The 21002-nt window shown below is 44.4% G+C and overlaps 1 protein-coding gene across 1 annotated transcript in view; it reads left to right on the top strand.

The window, feature by feature from the left end:
- The window catches only part of VXN (vexin), a 14648-nt gene extending 5242 nt beyond the window's left edge, over positions 1-9406 (top strand). The window contains exons 3-6 of the mRNA XM_042808962.1: positions 3681-3825; positions 7620-7681; positions 8899-8981; positions 9220-9406. Of these exons, the coding sequence (XP_042664896.1) occupies positions 3681-3825; positions 7620-7681; positions 8899-8981; positions 9220-9406 (477 nt within the window). The remainder of the gene's footprint in view (positions 1-3680; positions 3826-7619; positions 7682-8898; positions 8982-9219) is intronic.
- The last annotated feature ends 11596 nt before the right edge of the window (positions 9407-21002 follow it).

Genomic DNA, 21002 nt, shown 5'->3' with positions numbered 1-21002 from the left:
TTTTTTTTAAAGAAAAAAAGTACTTTTAGAACCAAATGACCAGATTTCTAATCAGAACTTTCTCATAATCCTGTTCAGGTGGAAATTCTTCAGCTAGCTCAGCTAGCTCTCATCAAAAGCTAGGACAACCATAGGTCTGTTATGTTTAGAAAGTTCTCTCCTTCATGTGGGAGTCTGTAATATTTATTGGGTTGGATCAGTGTAGCAGCACTATTCTCACAAAGATCTAAGAAAATAAGAGAGGAAAGTCCCCATTTTGTTGCTGCATTTTGATGTGATTTTTTTTTACCTTTGGGGCTTTCCTGACCTCAATTACAGATATCCTTTGATTGGCCCTTAGTCATGATGCACACAGCATCCTATTAGCAGCAGAAGCACCAAGCCTAAGGAATGGTTTGCAGACCCAGCTAGACAAGGCTTGCAAACCAACATAATTTGCACAGTCAACTCTTTGCTGAGTGCATTCCACTTTTTCAGTGCTTACAGCTGCTTGCAGCTAACGTGCAACCATTCAGATAAATTGCATATACTGGAATATATACATGCCTGTAAGGAAATTGGGATTGCCAATTTCTAGACCCACACTGGAGTAGCAGAATGATTATTTATTTTTCACTTTTACTTTTGCACCTGCAGTCAGTGTTGTAGAAATGCCTCAGCTTCTGCTTTGAGAGCTTTGGCGACTGCAGTGGACTTGACTTTAATCCTGGAGAAGGGCAAAAATAGTTAGCAACATGGACATCTGCCAGGCTTTTTTCACAACAGAAATACTCAAGTGGTGTAGCATTAAGTGATTTAACATTCAAATGACTGACATTGGGAGGTAACTTCCATGACATTTGAAAATCCATTCCAAGAGCACAATCACGCCTGTGGAAGGGGGAAACCTTCTTTTTAAAAACTGTTTCACCAATATTGATATTTGCAGCCCCTATTGTCCTATAAAAAGTTATTCCAGTAGATCCTTCCTTTTTATTTCCTTGCACTCTTATCCTCCAAATCAATGGCTGGAACTTTAAAACCACTTTTGTCACAAGTACAGGGAAACTTTGCAGAAAACTGGCAAATACCTCTACAGGTCCCAGTGCAGCCACATTAAAAATGAGATTAGCATTAGCCCATCAGAAGGAGCCTAACTCCAAAAATCTGACATTTCCTCCATTAATAAGAAAATAACCTCACTGTCCAGCCACTAAGCTTCCCAGTTTTACCCAAATTGAGATGTTTAATCGTCACCTTCCTGGGGCTTTGATTCCAGGAGTGCTGATGGGGTTGCTGGAGCAGCCTCTACGCTGTCCTGCACTGGAAAATAAAAATATATTTCATTGAGCTCTGAATTCAGAATAAGCATCCTGCAAACAGAATGAACAACTTACAGATTTAAACTGATAATTATTTTAAGAGTAGTTCTCTAATTCTGCAGAGTTTGGATGACTCTGCCATTCACACAAGATTTGAATTTCCTGGTACATTTAGAAAAGAAAAGTGACTTCCCGCTGATCCTTCTGCCTCACCCCAGGTACCCTAGAGAAATGTCAGCTCTACTTTAGATCAAAACTGTGCTGCAGCAGGTTTAGATTCCTGACCTAGATAAGTCTTTATGTATTATAGTAATGTGTGAGGTGGTCAAAGTCACGGTGAAGTCTTGACTTAGGAGATAAATAACTCCCAAAGTGTACTACTGCCAAATGCTGCAAACAAAAATGTTAACTGAAGACGTGCTGTGGAGATGGGGCTGCTGTCCATGACTGTAATGGCAAATGGCATTGAAATTTGCTGGAAGGTGAATGGTATGTAACAAGACACCTGGAGAAACACAGATAATGTGCCTAAATAATTCTGCAAGTAACAGAGTTCAAACTAAATGTTATCCTTTGCAATGCACAGGCAGATTGGTAGGTTTCAAATCAGTGGTTTATGCTAATCAAATAAGCACTTTTAGGAATAGAGAATACGGCTGCCAGCATCCTACTTACCAAAAATTCTCTTTCCATGCAAGCAAAAGCTTGTGTTTTGGTAGGAGAAGGCTGCAGACTTTTCCATCATGCACCAAAGGAAATTGAGTGTGAGCAAAAGTACTGCATGTGTTTCCAGAGTTGGTGGGAAAGCTGAGCTTTGCAGCATTCCTTGAAAGCCAGAAGAGCTTTGTTCCACAGGCAGCCTCTCTGGCAGTGGGGCTGTCATGAAAAATGCCCCTCTGGTCATGGCCACACCATACCTGTAATGAGGACAGGTGTCTCCACTGCTGACACTGTGGTGTCAGAGAGATGCCCCTGCTAAGCAGCTCACAAGGTTTGGCAATGCAGAGGGCTGCTGACCAGACCCCAGCACAGGAGCTGTATGGGGAGCTCGTGCAGGTGCCAGCTCCCTGGCCTCCTGCAGGCCTCCCACCACCAGCATCCCCTCCTTCCTGAAAGACCAGTGAAGGGCTGAAGCCTGGCCCTATCTAGCATCGCCAGATTCACAGTCAGTAGAGCTGGGCCCACCTCTTGCACATGTTTATCTTCAAGGACATCAGCCGTGCCTTTGGCTTTAACTTAACATTGGGCACATCCTTAAGTAGCTTACAGAGAAAGCGCTGCATTAGGCTGTGTGCCAAGATTTGCCGAACTGGAAGAAAACCCCTCTTAGGGCTCAGATTAGGCTTTGGTTACCTCACCACACCTTTTCAGCAGCATTTTTGCCTTCTGTTGAGCCTTTCCTGCTCCTTGTCCTGACAGTTGGTGGGATCTAGATAGGTGGTTTCCAGGCTCCTAAGCACACGTGGAATCAAAAAAGTAAAATATCATCGGATTTGGGCTTTTTTTCCTACTTTGGGAAACATCTGTTTGCATGAGTTTTTAAATCTGCCTGGAAAATCATGCACAGAATATGGCACATTGACAGTAAACTGAATTCAAACTTATTTGAAGAAAATGAACAATTTTATGAACGCAAGGGTGACATAGCGGAATGCAGTTTTGTTTTTATCTCAAGTGAATATTAGAAGGCAGACCAGTAGATGGAATAAGGCCTTCTGCTCCTTGTCAGTAGCAAGCTGGTAAATTTGCTGGTCTAAGTCGTCATAAAAACAAAATAACTGTATTTATACATAAAACAGGCATAGGGCAACTATCAGTCAGCAGGTGCACATCTGATACCAGTCTGAAGGTTTGCCATGCATCTTGTTTCCTCACTGCTTTGGATCTTTGCTTCCTTTAACTTCTCTGAGTGACAGCAGCAGGTCTTCAGGGAAGAATGTAAGAAACGAAGCTTAAACCTCTCTTTCACTGATTTAAAGACTTTAATCTTCTCGAGACAGTTGTTTGTGGACCATCTTGGATAACAGTCACCAGTGGGTCCATCTGCTTGGTGACTACCCTGTTTTCCTTAAGATCACGTTAGCTCCAGCCTCCCCCATTCATTACCTGGGGCACTGCACTCAACAACATAGAAAAGTATCTGATTTTGTTCGGACTCATTTTCAGGAATGCTGTTCAAGTTCCACAGAGCCTAATGTTGACATACGTGCACCCAATGAATCCCAAGCAACAAACTCCCCTCAAGTGACTGGAAAGCAATCAGAAGAACAAGTGTTGCACTGCTCTCACCCGGGTTGACTCCAGGTGACTTTAACAATGACAGCTCGCAGCCTGCTCCCTGGCCAGCTGTAACAAGATGGTTTTGCATCTTCACCACAGGTGGTAGCAGTGTCTGACTGTCGCCCCCACCGGCCAGACAAGCTGCAGCCCCACCACGGCGACCTCTTCCAGGTGCTCTACAGAGAAGAAGAGGTGCACAGCTTGGGCCAGGGTGGGCAGCAGGGACCCTGCAGCCCCAAGCATGGTAAGTCCTCAGTGATGGCTTTGCAGTCTGCACTGCTTCAGAACAATTTTAGATATTGCAGTCTTCTGGTCTGCATCAAAGCAGACTTGTTACGTATAGAAAAATATCTCCATGCTTAAAACGCTCAGTGGAATTTAAGACCATGGCATTGCAGAGCCCTGCTGCCTGCAAAAGCAAGCTAATAAAGCAGTGCTTGCTTTATTCAAATGCATAAACTCTCCCTTTCTAAGAGCTGACAGTATTGTAGAGATGATAGACTGCTTATAACTGGGCTTGCCTGACTCATCTTTTTATTTAAGATTCCTGTTCATATACTTAAAATTTGCCAGAACATAATTATTTGAGATGAATTTTTAGATTCTGGATGTCAGCCACAGACATGATTTTGTTTTTTCAACCAAAACTTGTTCATCATATTTGTGAGAACCTGTGAAAGAAAAAATAGGATTTGCCAATGCAAAAACAAGGAAATGAACAAACACAGGCTGCTTGTTCAGTGTGCTCAAAGCTGATGTGTTATGCTTGGAAGGAGAAACTCAAGCAAGGACATGGAGTTTGGCATGGGATGGCCTTTTAATCAAAACCACACCTTTTTTTCTCCCATGAAAAACCACCCAGCTGCAATTAAACCATAAATCTTTGAAAAATCCCACATAGCACGTGTTCGGTAGAGATATAGGAAGTTTGGTTTGTCTGTTTAAAGTTGCTAAATGTGTAGAACAGATTCCACCATGAATGAGCATGCTCTTCACACCACAAATAAGCATCCACCATGCTTGTAAGGCACTTGTTCTGAACAGAGTAGACAAGAGCAGGGCCTGCATGACTGCGAAGGAACAAACTGAGTTTGGAACCATGGAGAAAGATTTGAAACCAGGAACAGAGCCTAAATGTGACTGAACAACAACCTGGGGTGAGGGGAGAGGGGGTGGGGGTGGAGAAGGAGTGCCTGAGGAGCAGCAGGTGGCAGAGAGGTACCGAGGGGGGAAGAAGTTGTCTGTTGTGAGGGGAAGCAATGGGGAATAGGTGACAGATAGGCACCAATGGGAGAAAGGATGGAGGGATCAAAAAATAAAGGTGAAAAATTAAGGAAACAGTTCTCATAATAGGAGAAAGTTGTGACTGGGCAAAGAAACTGGGATACCAAACATGAAATGGGAAGAATCTCAAAATAAGTCAGACTGTGTTCAGCAAAAGAGATCTGAGAACAAAAGGGAGGCAAAGAGGTTTGCTGGAGGAGTGGAAGAAGGAAGCAAGGAGCATGGGATAAGACAATTTCATCAGGAGCTCAAGGCACGAGAGCTCCTCCAGGTCTCCCTAAGTGTGTGTAGCATAACGTAGTTAGTTGTAGGATCCTGGCCCAGAAGGTACTCAGGGAACTCAGCAGTGAATCCCCAGGTTCCTGTACTAGCTCCTTAGGCTCTGTGTGTCACCATCCTCGGTGATGTGCATACAGCTGGTACAGCTGGCATACCCTTTTTTCTGGGTGCCCATTTCACAATTCAGATTGTGACATCCAGAAGCACTCATTTCTAGCTGCCACAAAAACTGGATGGAAGAAGGGCTGCATCCCACAGCAGTCTTCTGAAAGCTTCATCCTGGGAATTTCTAACCTTAAACTCAGTACTCAACTACTTCCCCAACTACAACCTTTTATCCTCCAGGAGGCTACAAAACAGTTCTCTGTGGTTGTTTGTATGTTTGTTTGTTTTAATACTGGTGAAGATGATGGCCACAATGGCCTGCAATACAGAAAAGCCCATGAAAATATTACTTGTCCTGCCCTTGGAGATTCACTAGTGGAGAAACAAGGTATAGGACTGTGTATTGAGCAATGAAAAAGGCCAAGGATAAATAGCTACTTTCTGAGTGAACACTGTATGGTGCACTGGATGAGGCAGAATGTCTGTGGAAAGATGGCTTCTGGTTCCAAAATAGAGAGTGTTGAATATAAGGAGACTTCAGACTTAGTGAAGTACAAATTGATATCTGGGTAATAGAGCGAACAGTTTTTCACAGTAAGTGAGAAATGTGCAAATAGTACAGATGAGAACACCAGCATGCTTGTTGCTAGCATTAGTAACAACATACAAAAATAAAAGCAGAAGGACACTCTATTCTAGCATGCAGGAAGCCAAGAGTAGAAGGCCAGAACAATAAACTCCTTACAGGACCCAAAGCTGTGCTTTGCTTCACATGGTTATTGATTAAATAATTACATATGTGTTTATATGCATTTGTTTTACAGGGAAAAAACACTCTGTTTTGTACAGGTGCTCATCTTGGAAATATAGAGCAAAGTCAGAGTAGAAGTGGTGGAAATCCCTCGTCCTGTGCTTTGGCTTTCCATAGCACCTTCTGGAAGTGGCATTCACAATGCACCCCGCCACCACTGTCCTGATGAGCACTTACCAAACAGAAGCCACAAGGCTTTACTTTTGCTTAAATATTTTGCAAAACTTGGCCAGGACATTTTTCTAGGTCTAATAAAAATGAAATGCTGAGGGGAAGAATCAGATAATATAAAACAAATAAACAAAAAGCTGGAGCACTGATGCCTGGAGCCACTTTCTGAATACTGTTAGTACCCAATACACAAGATGAGAGGAAGCTATTGAATTAAAATTTGATGTGAGGGATACGGTACCTAATGGAATTAGGTACCTAATGGAATTACTGGTGGGGGAAAGTGGGAGGAGAAAGGTTAGCTAAGATGTTTATCACAGTCAACTATTGCCCCCGGAAGGACAAGACAATTCTGACTGTTAAGTCATGCTGGGGACAGTGCTATAAGCATCATCTTTATTATTTCTCATGCTTCCAGTCATTGTTTATACTCCATTGGTAGCAGCAAATGTGAGTCTCATTGTATTGTCTATCTTGGTGAATCCTGGTGTTTCTGTAAATCCCCACTCTTTTCTTACTTGAATACTATTTTTAAAAAAGAGCAGACAGCTCAAAATGGCCAGGAACAGAAAAAAGAGGAGAAAAAAAGCAATCCACAGTCCCACAGCCACGTGGGAGAATTTGGCTCCACGGGAAGAAGTCTGGAATCCCTCCTTGATTTATTTCCTTGGCACAACTAGCAGGAATAGCAGTGAACATTTCCACGTGGATAAGTTCTTGGCTGGGTGCTCGCTCTGACAGCAAGCTAACCTCCAGGCTTGAGGACAGCAGAGATTTCCCGCTCAGCAACAGGCAGACAGAGAGGTTAAAATCCTTCCCCTGATGTGCTGGATGTAACACAGCCTGCTGTCTGTGACTGCTTGGATCAATTCAGAAAGGAGAATGACCTCTTGCTCCTACACAGGACAACCTGGTGAGGAGCTTCACAGTGCACACTTTATACATACATACGTAAAAAAGTGCATACATAGAATCATAGAATCATAGAATCACTCCGGTTGGAAAAGACCTTAAAGAACATTGAGTCCAATACATACATATGTGTACACATACACATGCAACATACATTAAGTGTTAGCAGCAGGGGAGAGCTTCCAATTGGTCTAAGCACAGTTCCTTGTCTCATTTGAAAAGTCTAGGGGCAGCTAAATGATTTCCTGTAATGACTAAGCAGTTTCAATATCACTCATTTTGACATCACAGTACGTGATCAGAAAAAAAGAAAATTTTTGCACCTTTGGCTATAATCAAATCTGGTTGGACTATAATCTGAATCTTGGCTGTTTTCATGCTTGACATAAGTACGTGGAAGGACGCTTTTAATACCAGCTGTGCCAATGGGATACTTACTGATATACTGATAATACCCTGCTTCTTATGTTTGACAGTGGGAATAACTGAACGAGAAACATCCAAACCTTGTAATCACCAGTCAAATGGGAAACCTTTGGTAAGTAAATATAGCAATATGAAATACCACTGTCTGATGGATCTTAAAGCCAAACACCTGTTAACACGTCCGACAGTAACAGTGTGTTGGTTTACATCAGCACTTGCAGGTTTCCCAGTCTTCTTTACAGCCTTGAAAGGTGACTGATGCCAGGGGCTGCACAGCTGGGAGCAGGACAGCTGCCCTGTGGGGGGGGAGCAGGCAGGCTGCCTTGCTGCATGCCTAGCCACCTGCAAGACCTGGGAGAAATCAGCTTCTTGCTTCTCAGGGAATCACATGAATTGGGACAACATGGATTTCTAGGATGGAGAAGTATCAAACAATTCATACTCTGCAGAATGTAATGCTGAAAAGATGAACAGACCAATTGAAAACATCAATGGGAAAATCATTGTACAAAATCTGAAAATTTGTTCTTTAGTAGTGAGAAAATGTTTTGGCTCAGAATGACTCAGCTTCAGTAAAATATTTTCCTCCCCTCCTCTTTTCCTTACAAAAACAATTTTCAAAAGCCCTCATTTAAAAACAAAACAAAACACAGATTTTCAAGCAGAAAATAGTCTTCTGAAAAGTTTCTGACCAACTACAGAAAGTTTGTGCCTTAAAATGCCCTTTCAGATGGTTATAATGTATGAGCTAGCCTGTAGCTGGGCTATGCACAAGGAAAATGGCTGTTCAATATTGTAGGATGGTCAAAATTAACAGCATTCTGTGCAATTAAACTAATTGCACCTCACAACAATCAGCCTGGTCAAATTTCCAAGGATGTTTGCAATAGTAATTTCAAATATCTTGAAGCCCTGAAATACTTACAGAGCACACCGAAAAGTATCCAGTTCAGGGGAAATGTCCATTAAGGCTCAAGAAATGGTGATGGCTGGGAAAGCTGCTTCCTGCCCAGCCCTAGAGAACTGTATGAAAGCCTCAGTTCCTCAGGAACCTGGGCATAAAAAATAAGGAATACAAATCTCTGCAAGGCTCCCACTGTATTCTGGTAGGAGAAATTCATGCTCATACAAGCACTGTGTCGAAGCTGCGGTGACCATTCACATGAGCAAACGGTGTTTGTGTGGACAAGGGTACAGCAGTCAGGATCTAATCTTTGTTCTCCTGCTAAGAGATGTACAGTATTTATTCACTGTTGTAAAAAACTGCCTTTTTCCTCAGACTAATGTTGGGTTTCCACTCATCAGTGCTGTTGCTTTTCCCTCCAGCAGCCTCCAACATCGCTAGCCCTCCCCATCACAGCGAAGCCGGCTCTCATAGGATCAAGCACGGATGACCACCCACTTGCAGAAGAGTGAGTCCATGCCATTTTCTCTCTAAAACATAATTAAGGAACAGTTTGACCATAGTGTAAATGCATCTCATCAGTAGACGGTTAACTCAGGAGTGGATCTGGGTGACATTTGAACTCATTGCGACAGTGTCACAGGGACAGTGATAACCATTGTGTTTCAGTGGTTGATGATTGTAAAGATGGGCACAAGCCACGGAGATAAATGCTTTATGCCAGCCTCCTGTGCTTTATTTGCCAGCCGTAGGCAGCGCTTGAGGAAGATGGCAGAGTATGACTTGAACATGACACCAGGAGCAGAAGCTTCTCTGCCACTGACGGGAGGCAGCCTGTATGGGACACCCAGCTTGCTGAGGAAGATGTGGATGAAGCACAAGAAGAAGTCGGAGTACCTGGGGGCAACAAACAGTGCCTTTGAGGCAGACTGATAAGTCTCAACATCACTCAAAAAGACAAAAGTTCCTTTAGCTAGGACGAGGTGCTCTAGGATTGATGAAGGAACAGACTCAGCACAGCTCCCCATCCTTTTCATTACTTGATGCCATTGCCTCAGAATGGTAGGAGAAAGGCTAATTAAGTCAAAACGGTGAGTATGATGCAACGTGTCAGCCTTTCTTTGTTACAAATCACTAGAATCCCAAATATCTCACCACATTCACATCTCGACTCAGCGATGCTGAAACTATTGCTGACCTATTGTATGCATCCTGTCTGAATCGTCTCAGACACACAAGAGAAGCCAACCAAGATGTTTGTGTTCTTCTGTAAGGTTGCAGTTCTCTTTTTGTTATTGAGTGCCACTAAGTGCCAGGGCTTTGCTCACTGTGTACCACTTTAGTCCTCCTTCCCCTTCACATATCCACTCTTTAGAGATATGAGATAAAAAACACGATATGCTTGGATCAACAACATATGCTAAACATATTTTTCCTTCAGTTTTGATGTTTCAAGGAGTAAAAGATGGAAAAATTTTAAAAGAATGGGTGAGTCAGAACTGAGTAAGTTTGCACTTACCAAACTTATCTACATGGCCAGAGATTGGTGTTTTAGTGCCCTACCAGATCAAACTATGAGAACTGAATAACCTCAACAAATACATTCTTCCATAGAACACATATACTAAATCAGCAACTTACTGTCTGTGTGGTACTGAGTATTTCTAAAAGTGCACAAATGATAGTAGAAAATACATAAATGATGCAACTAAACAACTACATATGAAATATGAAATATTTGCTCATAGGAGATCTTTGTTTATGAACTGGTGGATTTAATAGAATTTCAATCTCATCCTTTTTTTTTTCTTTTTTTTTTAATTTAGAAATTACTGATCACAGTTCCGTGGGTTTTTTTTCTTTCAAAAGAAGATCATATAAAAAGATTTCACCAGTACTACAGACAATATTATATTAGTCAGGAACAATACTTGTCCCACGAGTGCTCCCCTGCACTTACTGCACAGGATTTTGGTTTGCCTAAGCCTACAGACTTTTACAGGGATCCACAGCCAGGGGCCACCAAACCAGAGGTTGCAGCCTGGGCAGGAGGGAAAGGCTGCAAAAGCAACCAGGTCCATTGGCTTTATTCTGTGTAGTGGGGAGAGGTGCACAGGAAAGGTTCACAGCTTGATAACCTAAGAAAGCAAAGTCTGTGTGATGTGAATGCAACTGCAGCAGTCTGGTACCCAGGTTGCCTTAGAGAGCACACACACCCAGCAGGCATATGCTGGAAAAGGTACTGGGACAGGCAAGAAGGCCTTGTTTAACAACATACCATGCCAGCTCCAGTCTCTCAGTCTAAAGGTTGCCAAGAGGAGTGAGGAATTAGGCTTTCATAAACTACATCAGCTGCCCATCAGACAGCACCATGGCTAGAAGGCACACCACCTCTCCCCTTCTTCTTACCAAAGGCAGAAGTCCTGCTCTGGCCCAGCAGCCTGACAGAGACAGCCCAGAGGGATGAGCTCCTCTCCTGCTTCCTTGCATTCTCCTGGGAGCAGAGCAGCACGCAGCTCCTCTTTAACTACAATTATCCCATCACAGGGGTTCACCACACCTTTACCTTGGAGCCTGACCCACTGCCCCTGTGCAATAGTCTGGAATGTGTAACCCTGCCAACATCAAGCCCTCCACAGCTGAACAGCACTGCAGCCACCCCAAGATTTTCCTGAAATGTCTTTAATAAATATCACCAACCATGCTGCCCCCTCCCCTACTCCCTGAAATCCTGTCAGCAGCCTGTAGGCACCTACTATTTTTAATGTGAACAGGTAAACTGAGTAAATTCAGTGGGACTATCCACTTGCACAGCACTATAGACACTATAGACAAGGAGTAAGGAAGATGGTAATAACTGGTCTCATACCCCAAGCAATGCAAAACTAAAAAGCAGACAGAGGGAAGTGCCCATTCGCTGTATTTGGGATAGTTAAGATGAAGCATTCGTGATACCTGCCCATGTAGCTAACGTGACCTGAAGAGCATAGTCCAAGGCAGCAAGAGTTTTGTCTGCTGAGAACTGTATCTTAGTAGTTCATTCTGTTAATTAATAGCGTTAAGTAGTACAATGATGGAGAAGAAATAATTGATATTTCTACGTCACAGTTGCTGTAGCTTGACATGTGTATTTATGGTTTCCTTATTTATTTAATTTATAACTTGGGTCTGCAAGTGGAAGAAAGATTTTACAGGACAAAATTTCTCTGTATTGCAGGAACTGCTGTGAAGATTTCTTGCATTGTAGTAGCTACTATTTTATTGATTTAAATAAAATATGTCCTGTTCATACAAAACAAACAAACAATAAAACCAAAAAGGTAACATATGTGTCTCAATGATTATTGGGAAGGGTTTAGTTGGAAATAAAGGCAGGTTTTGTGATACTGAGGAACACACACAGCTCATGGCAAAGAATGCAAAATTCATTCCTCCCAAGGAAGAGCCCAAAAGTGTGCATTTGTGAACAGATCCAGTATTGTACTAGTGGAGAAGTCATCATTCTTTATTAGATACTCAGGGAACAGCCCTGGCGCTGCCAAGAGTTAGATGTTACATGCAGAACTTCTTTATGGTAAGGGTGATGGAGCATAGGAACAGATTGCCCAAGGAGGTTGTGGAGTCTTCTTTTATGGAGATATTCAAGACCTGGCTGGATGCCTACCTGTGCAACCTATTGTAGGGTACCTATGTTAGCAGGGGGGTTGGACTCAATGGTCTCTTGAGGTCCCTTCCAACTCCTGTAACTCTGTGATTACACAGACATTTGCTCATATGATCCAAGTGCACCATGGACATGGTATGTAGTTTCCTCTAGTTTCCTAGTTTCCATGGCAATGGGAGGTGAGCAGCATCACCTGCCTCCCATTAGATGAAAGCATCAGAAGAGACTCTCTTCAAGGGTATTTAAGGCTCTAGTAGAAACTAAAACCAAGTGCTCTCTATTTTCAGCAAATTCACTCAGCTTACCTTGGAGCACAGCATTTGGAAATCATACACTGCACCTCAGAAAATACAAGGCCCAAGATGAGGTGGGTGACACAGGGGCACCAGAGCTCAGGCTGGAGGAGCTGACACAAGCCTGTGAAGGGAAAGACTTCACGAAACAGTAGGAAAAGAAAATGTATGGGATTGGCATCGTTCACCAACCTGGACTTTGGACACTCTGTCAGCCTATAAAACCAGTAGCATGAGCAGGGCACAAGATATGCAATGGGTATGGGATGTGGGCAGGGCAGTGTCATTTCCAGATGAACCCATACAGAAAACAATGTTGGATGAGCTCCAGCACATCATAAGAAAAATGTGAAATAGTGATCATGAAGTAAGCAAACCGTGCCATTTTGCCCAAAGACAGAAAAGCAGCTCAGGGCTGGCACTGCCTGACATATGCATGCTGTCACACTTCACAACATCTATGGGAGGATGCATTTTTCAGACACGTTTCTTGTCATTTCACAATTCTTTTGGTTCCCCAGCACTGCAGAGATTCAAACTGGGGCATGCATATGACTAAAATAGCATGAGGATAGCCCACTACATTTAGCATCATGCTTGCAGTAATTTGTATTTCATTTCCAAAAATAGCTTCTAATTTCTGCTCACCGCTTCAAAAACATCTTTGCGACAGAGCTACTCCTTAAAATATCCATCAATTATTTGCAAACCACTTCATTTAAATAAACTGTAGTGAATTTAAAGCGAGGCTACTATATACAATAATTCTTACTGATGCATAAAAAAATCTCAGATATACTTTGCCTGCCTTCCTTCCCCTTTTGCATTCACTCTTCAGACTGTGTAGCAAAGGGATTTACCAGAAGTGCCACTCACAGACGTCTTTGATTTAGGGGATACACTTTTTACAGAAAACATTTTTAAATGGAACACTGGTATTTGCATGACAAACTTCACATCTCTAAGTTAGCCAGCCAAAAGAGTTACGACATCTCGACTCTCACACACAAACAAAAATGGAACAAATCAGATTTCTCAGACGAAATCCCAGCTCACAAAGCTCTGTGCAAACTCCATAAATGATACAGATGCCAAATAACCATACATATTTTATGAGAGATTTTTAAAAACTCAACATGAACTCTGTAGATATTCGCAAGTGAGCAGCACAACTCTATAATTCATTTTTCTTTTTTTTCTTTTTAAGTGGCAGAACTATCATTTAAATGAATGGGTACATAGATTGCTAACATTAAAAACAGAGCTTAGAGTTTAGAAGGAAAAGAGAGCTGAATGTTTAATAAAGTTAGTTGAAGGCCCAGAAGAATAAAGCTAGCAGCTGAGCTCAAACAAGAACAAATCAGCATGAACTGGATGTCCCTCCTTTCAGAGGTCAGGCTGGCTCCCCCTCCAGCAACATTTTTAGCAGCCTTACAAATAAGACTGATGCAAAGGCAGAGAAGGGGCCCTGACACCCCACTGACGCCAACCTAGGCGAGGCACTCTGCACATGGGGCCCAGCCCCACACCCAAAAACCCACCTGCCTCACAGCTTACTCTGTTTTATTTTAGACCAACGTTTTCCTACTTGCACAGTCACGTTTTGCATAGCGGTGAAATAGCAAAAGACACCACGTAGTTAGTTTGCTTGATGCTCCCCTTTTTGTGAGGGGCATGCACTGGACCATAAAGCAGAAAAGACATGCAAAAGGCCTGCAACGTGCCCGGTGCCTCCCTGTGCAACTGAGCGGGCACTTTTGGGTAAAGCCAGCCCTCAGCACAGTCATACCCGCTCAGGCGCAGTCGTGCTGAGAGCTGACGCTGCAAAACCCCGAGCTGCAGTGCCTGCTGCTGCTGCTGCTCTGTGCCATGGAGGGCGAGGCAGGGGTCAGGAAGCAACGATGCCGTCATCAAAGCAGTCGTCCCAGCAACAAAGGCTGTCAAACAAAACAAAGTTACAAAGCAAAAACTGCCTCAATCTCAAGGTACTTCAGCCTGAAGTTCAGCACTAATCATAGCAAGGCTATCCACAACTGTCAGACGGCACAAAGCCCTGCAAGGGACTTTTTGGAGTAAAGACAGTCTTTCCTGTGAAAACTGCAGCTCTGCTCCTCTGTAACTCCTGCCCAGAGTTCTGTTGACACTGTATATCTGGCAGTTGTCTCTGTAAGCTAGGATGCAAGTAGATTTACCAACCAGATGTGAAGCAAGTTGATGGAAGATTTGTTTATAATGAACCCTTAAAAATGGTGCTGACCAGTGCTCTGGCTCTTTCAGTGCCTGTTTTAATTGAGATGGTGACAGCTAATATCAAAGCTTTACTTTTATTAATTTATGTCATAAATAGAAATGTCAAGCTATTTAGCTGACTACAGCATGTTTGAGGTGGGTTATCTCAATAGTGGAAAAGATAGAAATATAACAGAAAAGAAAAAATAAGAAATAAGCCTCTAATATTCTCCTCAATGGGCAGGCCCTTTGGCAGAAAAGACAAAATCCAAAAAAGGATTTTACTAATAGACAGACAAGAAATTTGGGAAAATTTCCACTCCTTGTGCTAGCAGCACACTAAGGTGGCTGTGTCTCTGATGGGGTGCTCACCAGGTCTTCAAGTGGGAAGCAAAGATGCACAGAGGCCATGCAGCACCTCAGGAGATGCCTTTTCTCTCCTAAGGATGTAAAATGAACACCTCCAGTGTGACTGAGGACTCACCAAGCCACATCTTACAAAGCAGTTTTGGTCTGATTGCTGCTGCACCAGCACCTAAACTGTCCCAACTCCATCCTACCTGCTGGCCAGAACAGAGGCCATTCACTCAGGACCCAGTGATGACTATTAATAACAGACAGAGAAAAGGCAAATTCAAAATCCTGAGTATAAATGCTAACACAAAGTTCCTGGTGCCCACTGCTTGGGCACAGCAGGCATGTAACTACAGTCAGTGCTGGAAAAAAAACATCTGCAACTTTCCATGAAATACAGTGGTTTTGGAGGAACCTCAAGATGGCTTGGACACATCCTTCCTCCAGCATCTGACCTGCAAAGGAGCCACACCCTCTGCTTTCCAATCTTCTTTTCCATGCATTTGAATAAAGCATGTAAGAGAAGTGTATGGTAAAGCTAAACATAAATTAGGCCATGGTGCAAGGTCAGATGGCTACAGTGGTCACTTTTGTCTGTAGAAACCTCAGGCATCAGGTTGGCAGCCAGAATCGCTTCACAGGTTCTCCCAGATGACCCACAACGGAGGGAAAACTCGCAGCTCAGCTCCCGCACATCTAGTTATGCAGTGCTGGTTTAAGCAGAGCGTTTTGGAAAGTAGCACATGCACAAACCCTGTCACAGCTGGGGCACCCTGATCGATCCTATCACCCAGTCACCACCATACACTGCAAATGTCGTTACTGTATTTCCCTTTATTTACCACAAGAAAGCATGTTGATGCCCATCCAGTCAGAGCAGACTCACACAGCTGTCAAGTTGTACCACACTCTGGTAACGGACACAGCGATAGGGGTCCTGAAACAAACTGGCTCTCCACAGAAATAGTCATGCAAAGCATCCAAAGGGCATTACACTACAACTGTTCCATACATGTCCCAGCAGGACACCTGGACAAATACTACTCCACACCACCCAAAGTGAAGCAGGAAAGTGCTCTCCTTGTCAGTGGTGCTTCCCAGCTCAGCCACACACAGCTCATGCAAGGCCATGGGGGCCTTGACATCACAAGTGCCACAGGAGAGGGAAAAACGCAGACAAGTCCCAGCGCTGGTGGCCAGGGGAAGACTGAGCTCCCAAGCCCTTGGTGTGTTACAGAATCACAGAATGGCCAAGGTTGGAAGATACCTCAAGGATCATGAAGCTCCAACCCCCCTGCCACATGCAGGGCCACCAACCTCCACATTCAATACCAGACCAGGCTGCCCAGGGCCCCATCCAACCTGGCCTTGAACACCTCCAGGGACGGGGCATCCACAACCTCTCTGGCAGCCTGTTCCAGCACCTCACCACTCTCTCTGTAAAGAACTTCCCCCTGATATCCAACCTAAATCTCCCCTCCCTCAACTTAAAATAATTTCCCCTTGTCCTGCTGTTTTCAACCCTTTCAAAGAGTTGATTCCCCTCCTGTTTGCAGGCTCCCTTTAGGTACTGAAAGGCTGCAATGAGCCTTCTTTTCTCCAGGCAAACCCAGCTCCCTCAGCCTGTCCTCATAGGGGAGGTGCTCCAGTCCCCTGATCATGTTTGTGGCTCTCCTCTGGACCTTCTCAACAGTGTTACATTTAGGTGGCTTTAAACAGCAAATTGGAATGTCCCACACAGGTGGACAAACCAGCCTTGCGCCTGTGCCTTTCACTGTTCTGCTCATGCCTGCCCCTATGGATCCCTCACTTTTTCCACTTACCTCAGGCCTAAATAGAGGTTTTCAGCATCACTGTCTGAGTATTACTTGGTAAAAAGGGTTGGGCTTTGGGGGAAAGATGAGACATTGCCACAGCCAGGCAGTCCTGAGCAGCAGTGTGACTGGCAGCCATCCCACCCAATGCAGGCTGGTGCTATATAGCCAAGCTTGCCAGGTGGCCACAGTTAGCAGATTTTGGGGTCTGCTTTGCAGCCCTCATACTGCTTAAGTAAATCAGCAGCTTTATTCACATTCAGCAAAGAGTGTATTCTGAGGCTATTCACAGGAGAAACACCAAGGCCCCAAATCCATACTGCAACACAATCACTTCCATCCTGTCTATCTCGCTTTGCAAACCTAAATCTCACAGCAAGCACTGTCTGCAAATGTTCTGTTCTGAGCTGCAGCACATATCTCCCAAGTACCCTCACTGAGTTCTCAACATAAAAAGCTAGTCAAAGGTGGAAAAGATACCAGGGGACAACAGAAAGTACTCACGACCAGCCACCACCTGAGTCTGGTGGGCCGGTGTACATAGATTTGGCTTCAAACCTAAGAACTCTCCCCAGCAGGCAGATCCATGCCCTTGCAGCTAGCAGTATTTTGGAGCTATACAGTGACACCAGCATCTAAGTATGCCACTGACTTTGCTCATTTAACTCTGCAGACTTAAATTAATATTATTCTTTTTCCCATCCTATTACCTTACATGCTCATTGTATTTTTTCTTCAGCTTCTTATATTAATTCCTGACTACTTAAGCTGGCTCCAAGCAACTCTGCAGCACATGCCTTTGCTGTGAATGCTGTCTGTCTCCAGGAGTCTGAATGGGGCAGATGCAGGGGGCCAGGACTGCTGCAGGCCAATGGACCCACTGGTAAACCAAGCTGCTGTCAGGACTGGGTGCATTAGAGCAGGGATGTACTCACTGCAGAGCCCAACACCACAGCAGGATCAGACACTGCTGAGGTTGTGGGTGCTGGCCCCTTGGTTGCCCTTCCAATCCTGCTCCACTCCTTTTCCAGTGGCAAACACCCGGAGGAAAATCACTGAGAAAACCACAGTGCCATGTCTGCTAGGAGCTGGACTGAGCCTCTGGACCCAGTCACCCAGCTGAGCACCATTTCCAGCTCTGGCAGCTCAGCCCTGCACTGCAGTAACTCTGTCCCAGCACAGGCAGCACCCCAGCCTCCCCAAAAGCATGACCCCAGCAGACCCCAGGCCCCTCTCAATTTTTTCTCCAGCCCACCAGGCAACAGCAGGGGAGCAAGGAGTGCATTTTACACGTTCGCCCAATGCAATTATCCACATACTGTCAGTGGAGGGGCTGCACTGTTAGCCTCAGCTGGATGCAGTTAAGCTGATTTGCACAGGCTGGCAAAACTCCTCTTCACAGACTGGTGTCCACTGTGGCCCTTATTGCTCCAGGGCTGCTCCCAAAACTCACTGCCCAGCCCTCCAGTTTCCCTGCAGGGCGGTTTGGGGAGGGCTAGGCTGCTCTCTCATGTTGGCTCCCCCACTGGAGGAGAAGGGTGCTGGAGGGAAGAGGGATGGCCTCTCCACGGGCCTGTGCTGCGGGCCTCCTTCCCATGTGTTTTGCCAGGCCAGTGAGGCCTTCGTGCCAGCACTGCAGGCCGGTATTTGCCAAGTGTGCGCCACAGAACAGCACTGCTTGCTGCTGGCCAAGTGAAAATGCTTGTGCTCTGCTCAGTGCCAGCAAGGGCACAAAGGGAGCACAAACTCGGCACACACAGGACGCTCTGCGCCCAACCCCTGCATGCTCCCCGAGGAGCCTGCTCTAAAGAGAGGTTGTGTGAGCAACAAAAAGGGAAAGAGAAAGCTCTCCCCTTCCCGCCAAAAATTATGCAGCAGCAGGTCCGCGCAGTGTCTGCCAGATGACCCGCTTGTCACACTCATAATTGCTTCCCATCTGGTGTCTGGCGTACACAAAGCCTGGCCGTTTGCCAGCTCAGGGGCTCGGCACAGACTGGCCTACTTCTGGTGCTGTGGGCCGTGCAGACACCGGCTCCCTCCGTATGGCCCCGGAGAAGATGGCATTCACTTGTAAATTGCGAGCGGTGGGTTCAGGGGCTGCTCAGCCCCGCGCCCATGCAGCCAGCACACTGGTCGGGCACCAAGCGGCTTGGCACCAAGAGGCTGCCAAGCAGCACCCACGGCAGGGCAGGACAGGCGCAGGTACGGCTCTGTGCTCACACTGCCTTGGGATGACACATGCACAGCTTACTTCGTTCATGGAGTTCCTGCAGAGATCTTTGAGGCACGTTGTTTATGAGTATGTTCTTTCAGTGGCCAGCTTGCTTTGTTTTGCTCCTTTTGGACTAGCTGGTTTGTTTTAATATCTATTCTTTCCATGTGCACTGTTGTCAGAAAACACAGAAAAGCAGGAATCAGGCAAACAATCCTGGGGACTGTATAGAAGAAACTTGAAATTCCATAAAAGGCAGCAGCAGGTTCCTAATTCCTTTTGCCACTGCAATTGTATCCCGGAGTCGTGCAGTCTAATAGCAAGGAAGTCTACCCAGCTCCACACCTCTCTGAAAACACAAACAGTGATGAAACAGAAGAAAAAATGGAATTAAAGCAACCGACCAACCCAAGTTGATCATGAGAAATGCCATATTGTACATCTCTAACTCTAAACACAAAAGCTGTAGCACTGAGGTCTCTTCATAATCACTAAGGTGGACTACAGTAGGTATGAGTATTCAAGTTTTAACTTCATATAAAATGAACATAACGTTTAAATTCCAAAGCTGTTTCTAGCACATGATGCTAGCAGAACTACAAGGATCCTATTCTGCCCCAGCTGCAGGGCAAGAGTCCAACCCACCGGAGGGATAGGCTGGCATTCTCTAGGGGAAGCCACACAGACCAGTAAGCTGCAGCTCCAAGAGGGACCTCTCTTTTGGCTCATCTGGCACAGGAATAATAATCCTCAGCTCCCTAATGAAAGTGAGCATTTAGGCCTGTGATGCTTAAGCTTATCCAAGGTCAAGGAAACTTTTAAAAAAATATTTAAAGTGAGGTCTAGCATTAGAAGACATTAGTATGCTTATTGCCTGTATACCAAACTCTTATCTGAATGTTTGCTACAAAACTAAACGCTGGAATAAATTTCACTCTGTTTGTTGCTCACGTTGTGTTGGACGTTGGTCACATATATGGTGCAGCTATGGTCATGTCAATGCCCAGTGTTAGAAGTCTCATTTCATGAAGCTTTATCATTCATAACATTGGATCAGTTCTGATTTGGCACAGCTCAAGTGGAATTATTCTTGTGTACAACCAGACTAATAGTAGTAGGAATTGGGCTCATTCAAACTAATCAATTCCCTAAAGACCACTTCTTCTAAATAAAACAAAGCCTTTGAGTAAAGCTCCCAGAGTCTTTGCATAGTCAAACATAGGTTGCAGTTTATTCCACATTTGGCTTTCCGGAAATCGGGTTCTCATTTTTTCCACTGATCAAAGCTGTCACAGGAAAAACAGATTAGCCAGCCACATCCATGGAGAGTCTTCACTCTCACCTACCTGTGCTTCACCCTGATTTCTGCCAGCCACAAGAGCGCAATCTGCCCACCTCAATGTCCCAAGCAATGGAACACTTCAACCTTGCAAACGTGGACTGGTCTGTGAGATATTCACACAGCAATCTGGCTAGCACAGCCACAGCCAAGAAGAAATAAAGTCTAATTCAGTTTAACATGCATTAACGTGTACTGAAAAATAAAATTAAAAAAAAAAAAATCACACAATACAACTTACACTTGCTTTTAACTTTCAAGACCTAAACACGTACACTTAAATATCATTTCTACCATACAAAATGGTAGGAATGCAAAAAAGCTTTAACAATATTCTTTATCCCTCTGACTGCCTCCCCTATGTAAATATCTGTGTTGAAATCTTGAAAGACAAAAAGTATTAACCAAATACAAGGGGACTTACATGTAGCCTGGATTGAAGCATGTACTGCCACAGGACTCCATCTTGCAGTGTAACTCAGTGGAACTTGTGATCCATGTTTCTCTGCACCCAACCCAGAAAATATTATGCGACTTGCAGCATTACGTGCATGCATAAGTGTTGCTTTAAACAGCACCAAGTGTTTAAGTTCTCAAACAAAAGGGACATACAGTAACCTGGTA

Source organism: Centrocercus urophasianus, unplaced genomic scaffold (genome assembly GCF_019232065.1).
Source record: "Centrocercus urophasianus isolate 14NV4802_14NV808 unplaced genomic scaffold, USGS_Curo_1.0 seq_11, whole genome shotgun sequence".
NCBI lineage: Eukaryota > Metazoa > Chordata > Aves > Galliformes > Phasianidae > Centrocercus > Centrocercus urophasianus.
This window is presented reverse-complemented; position numbering and strand designations above follow the sequence as displayed.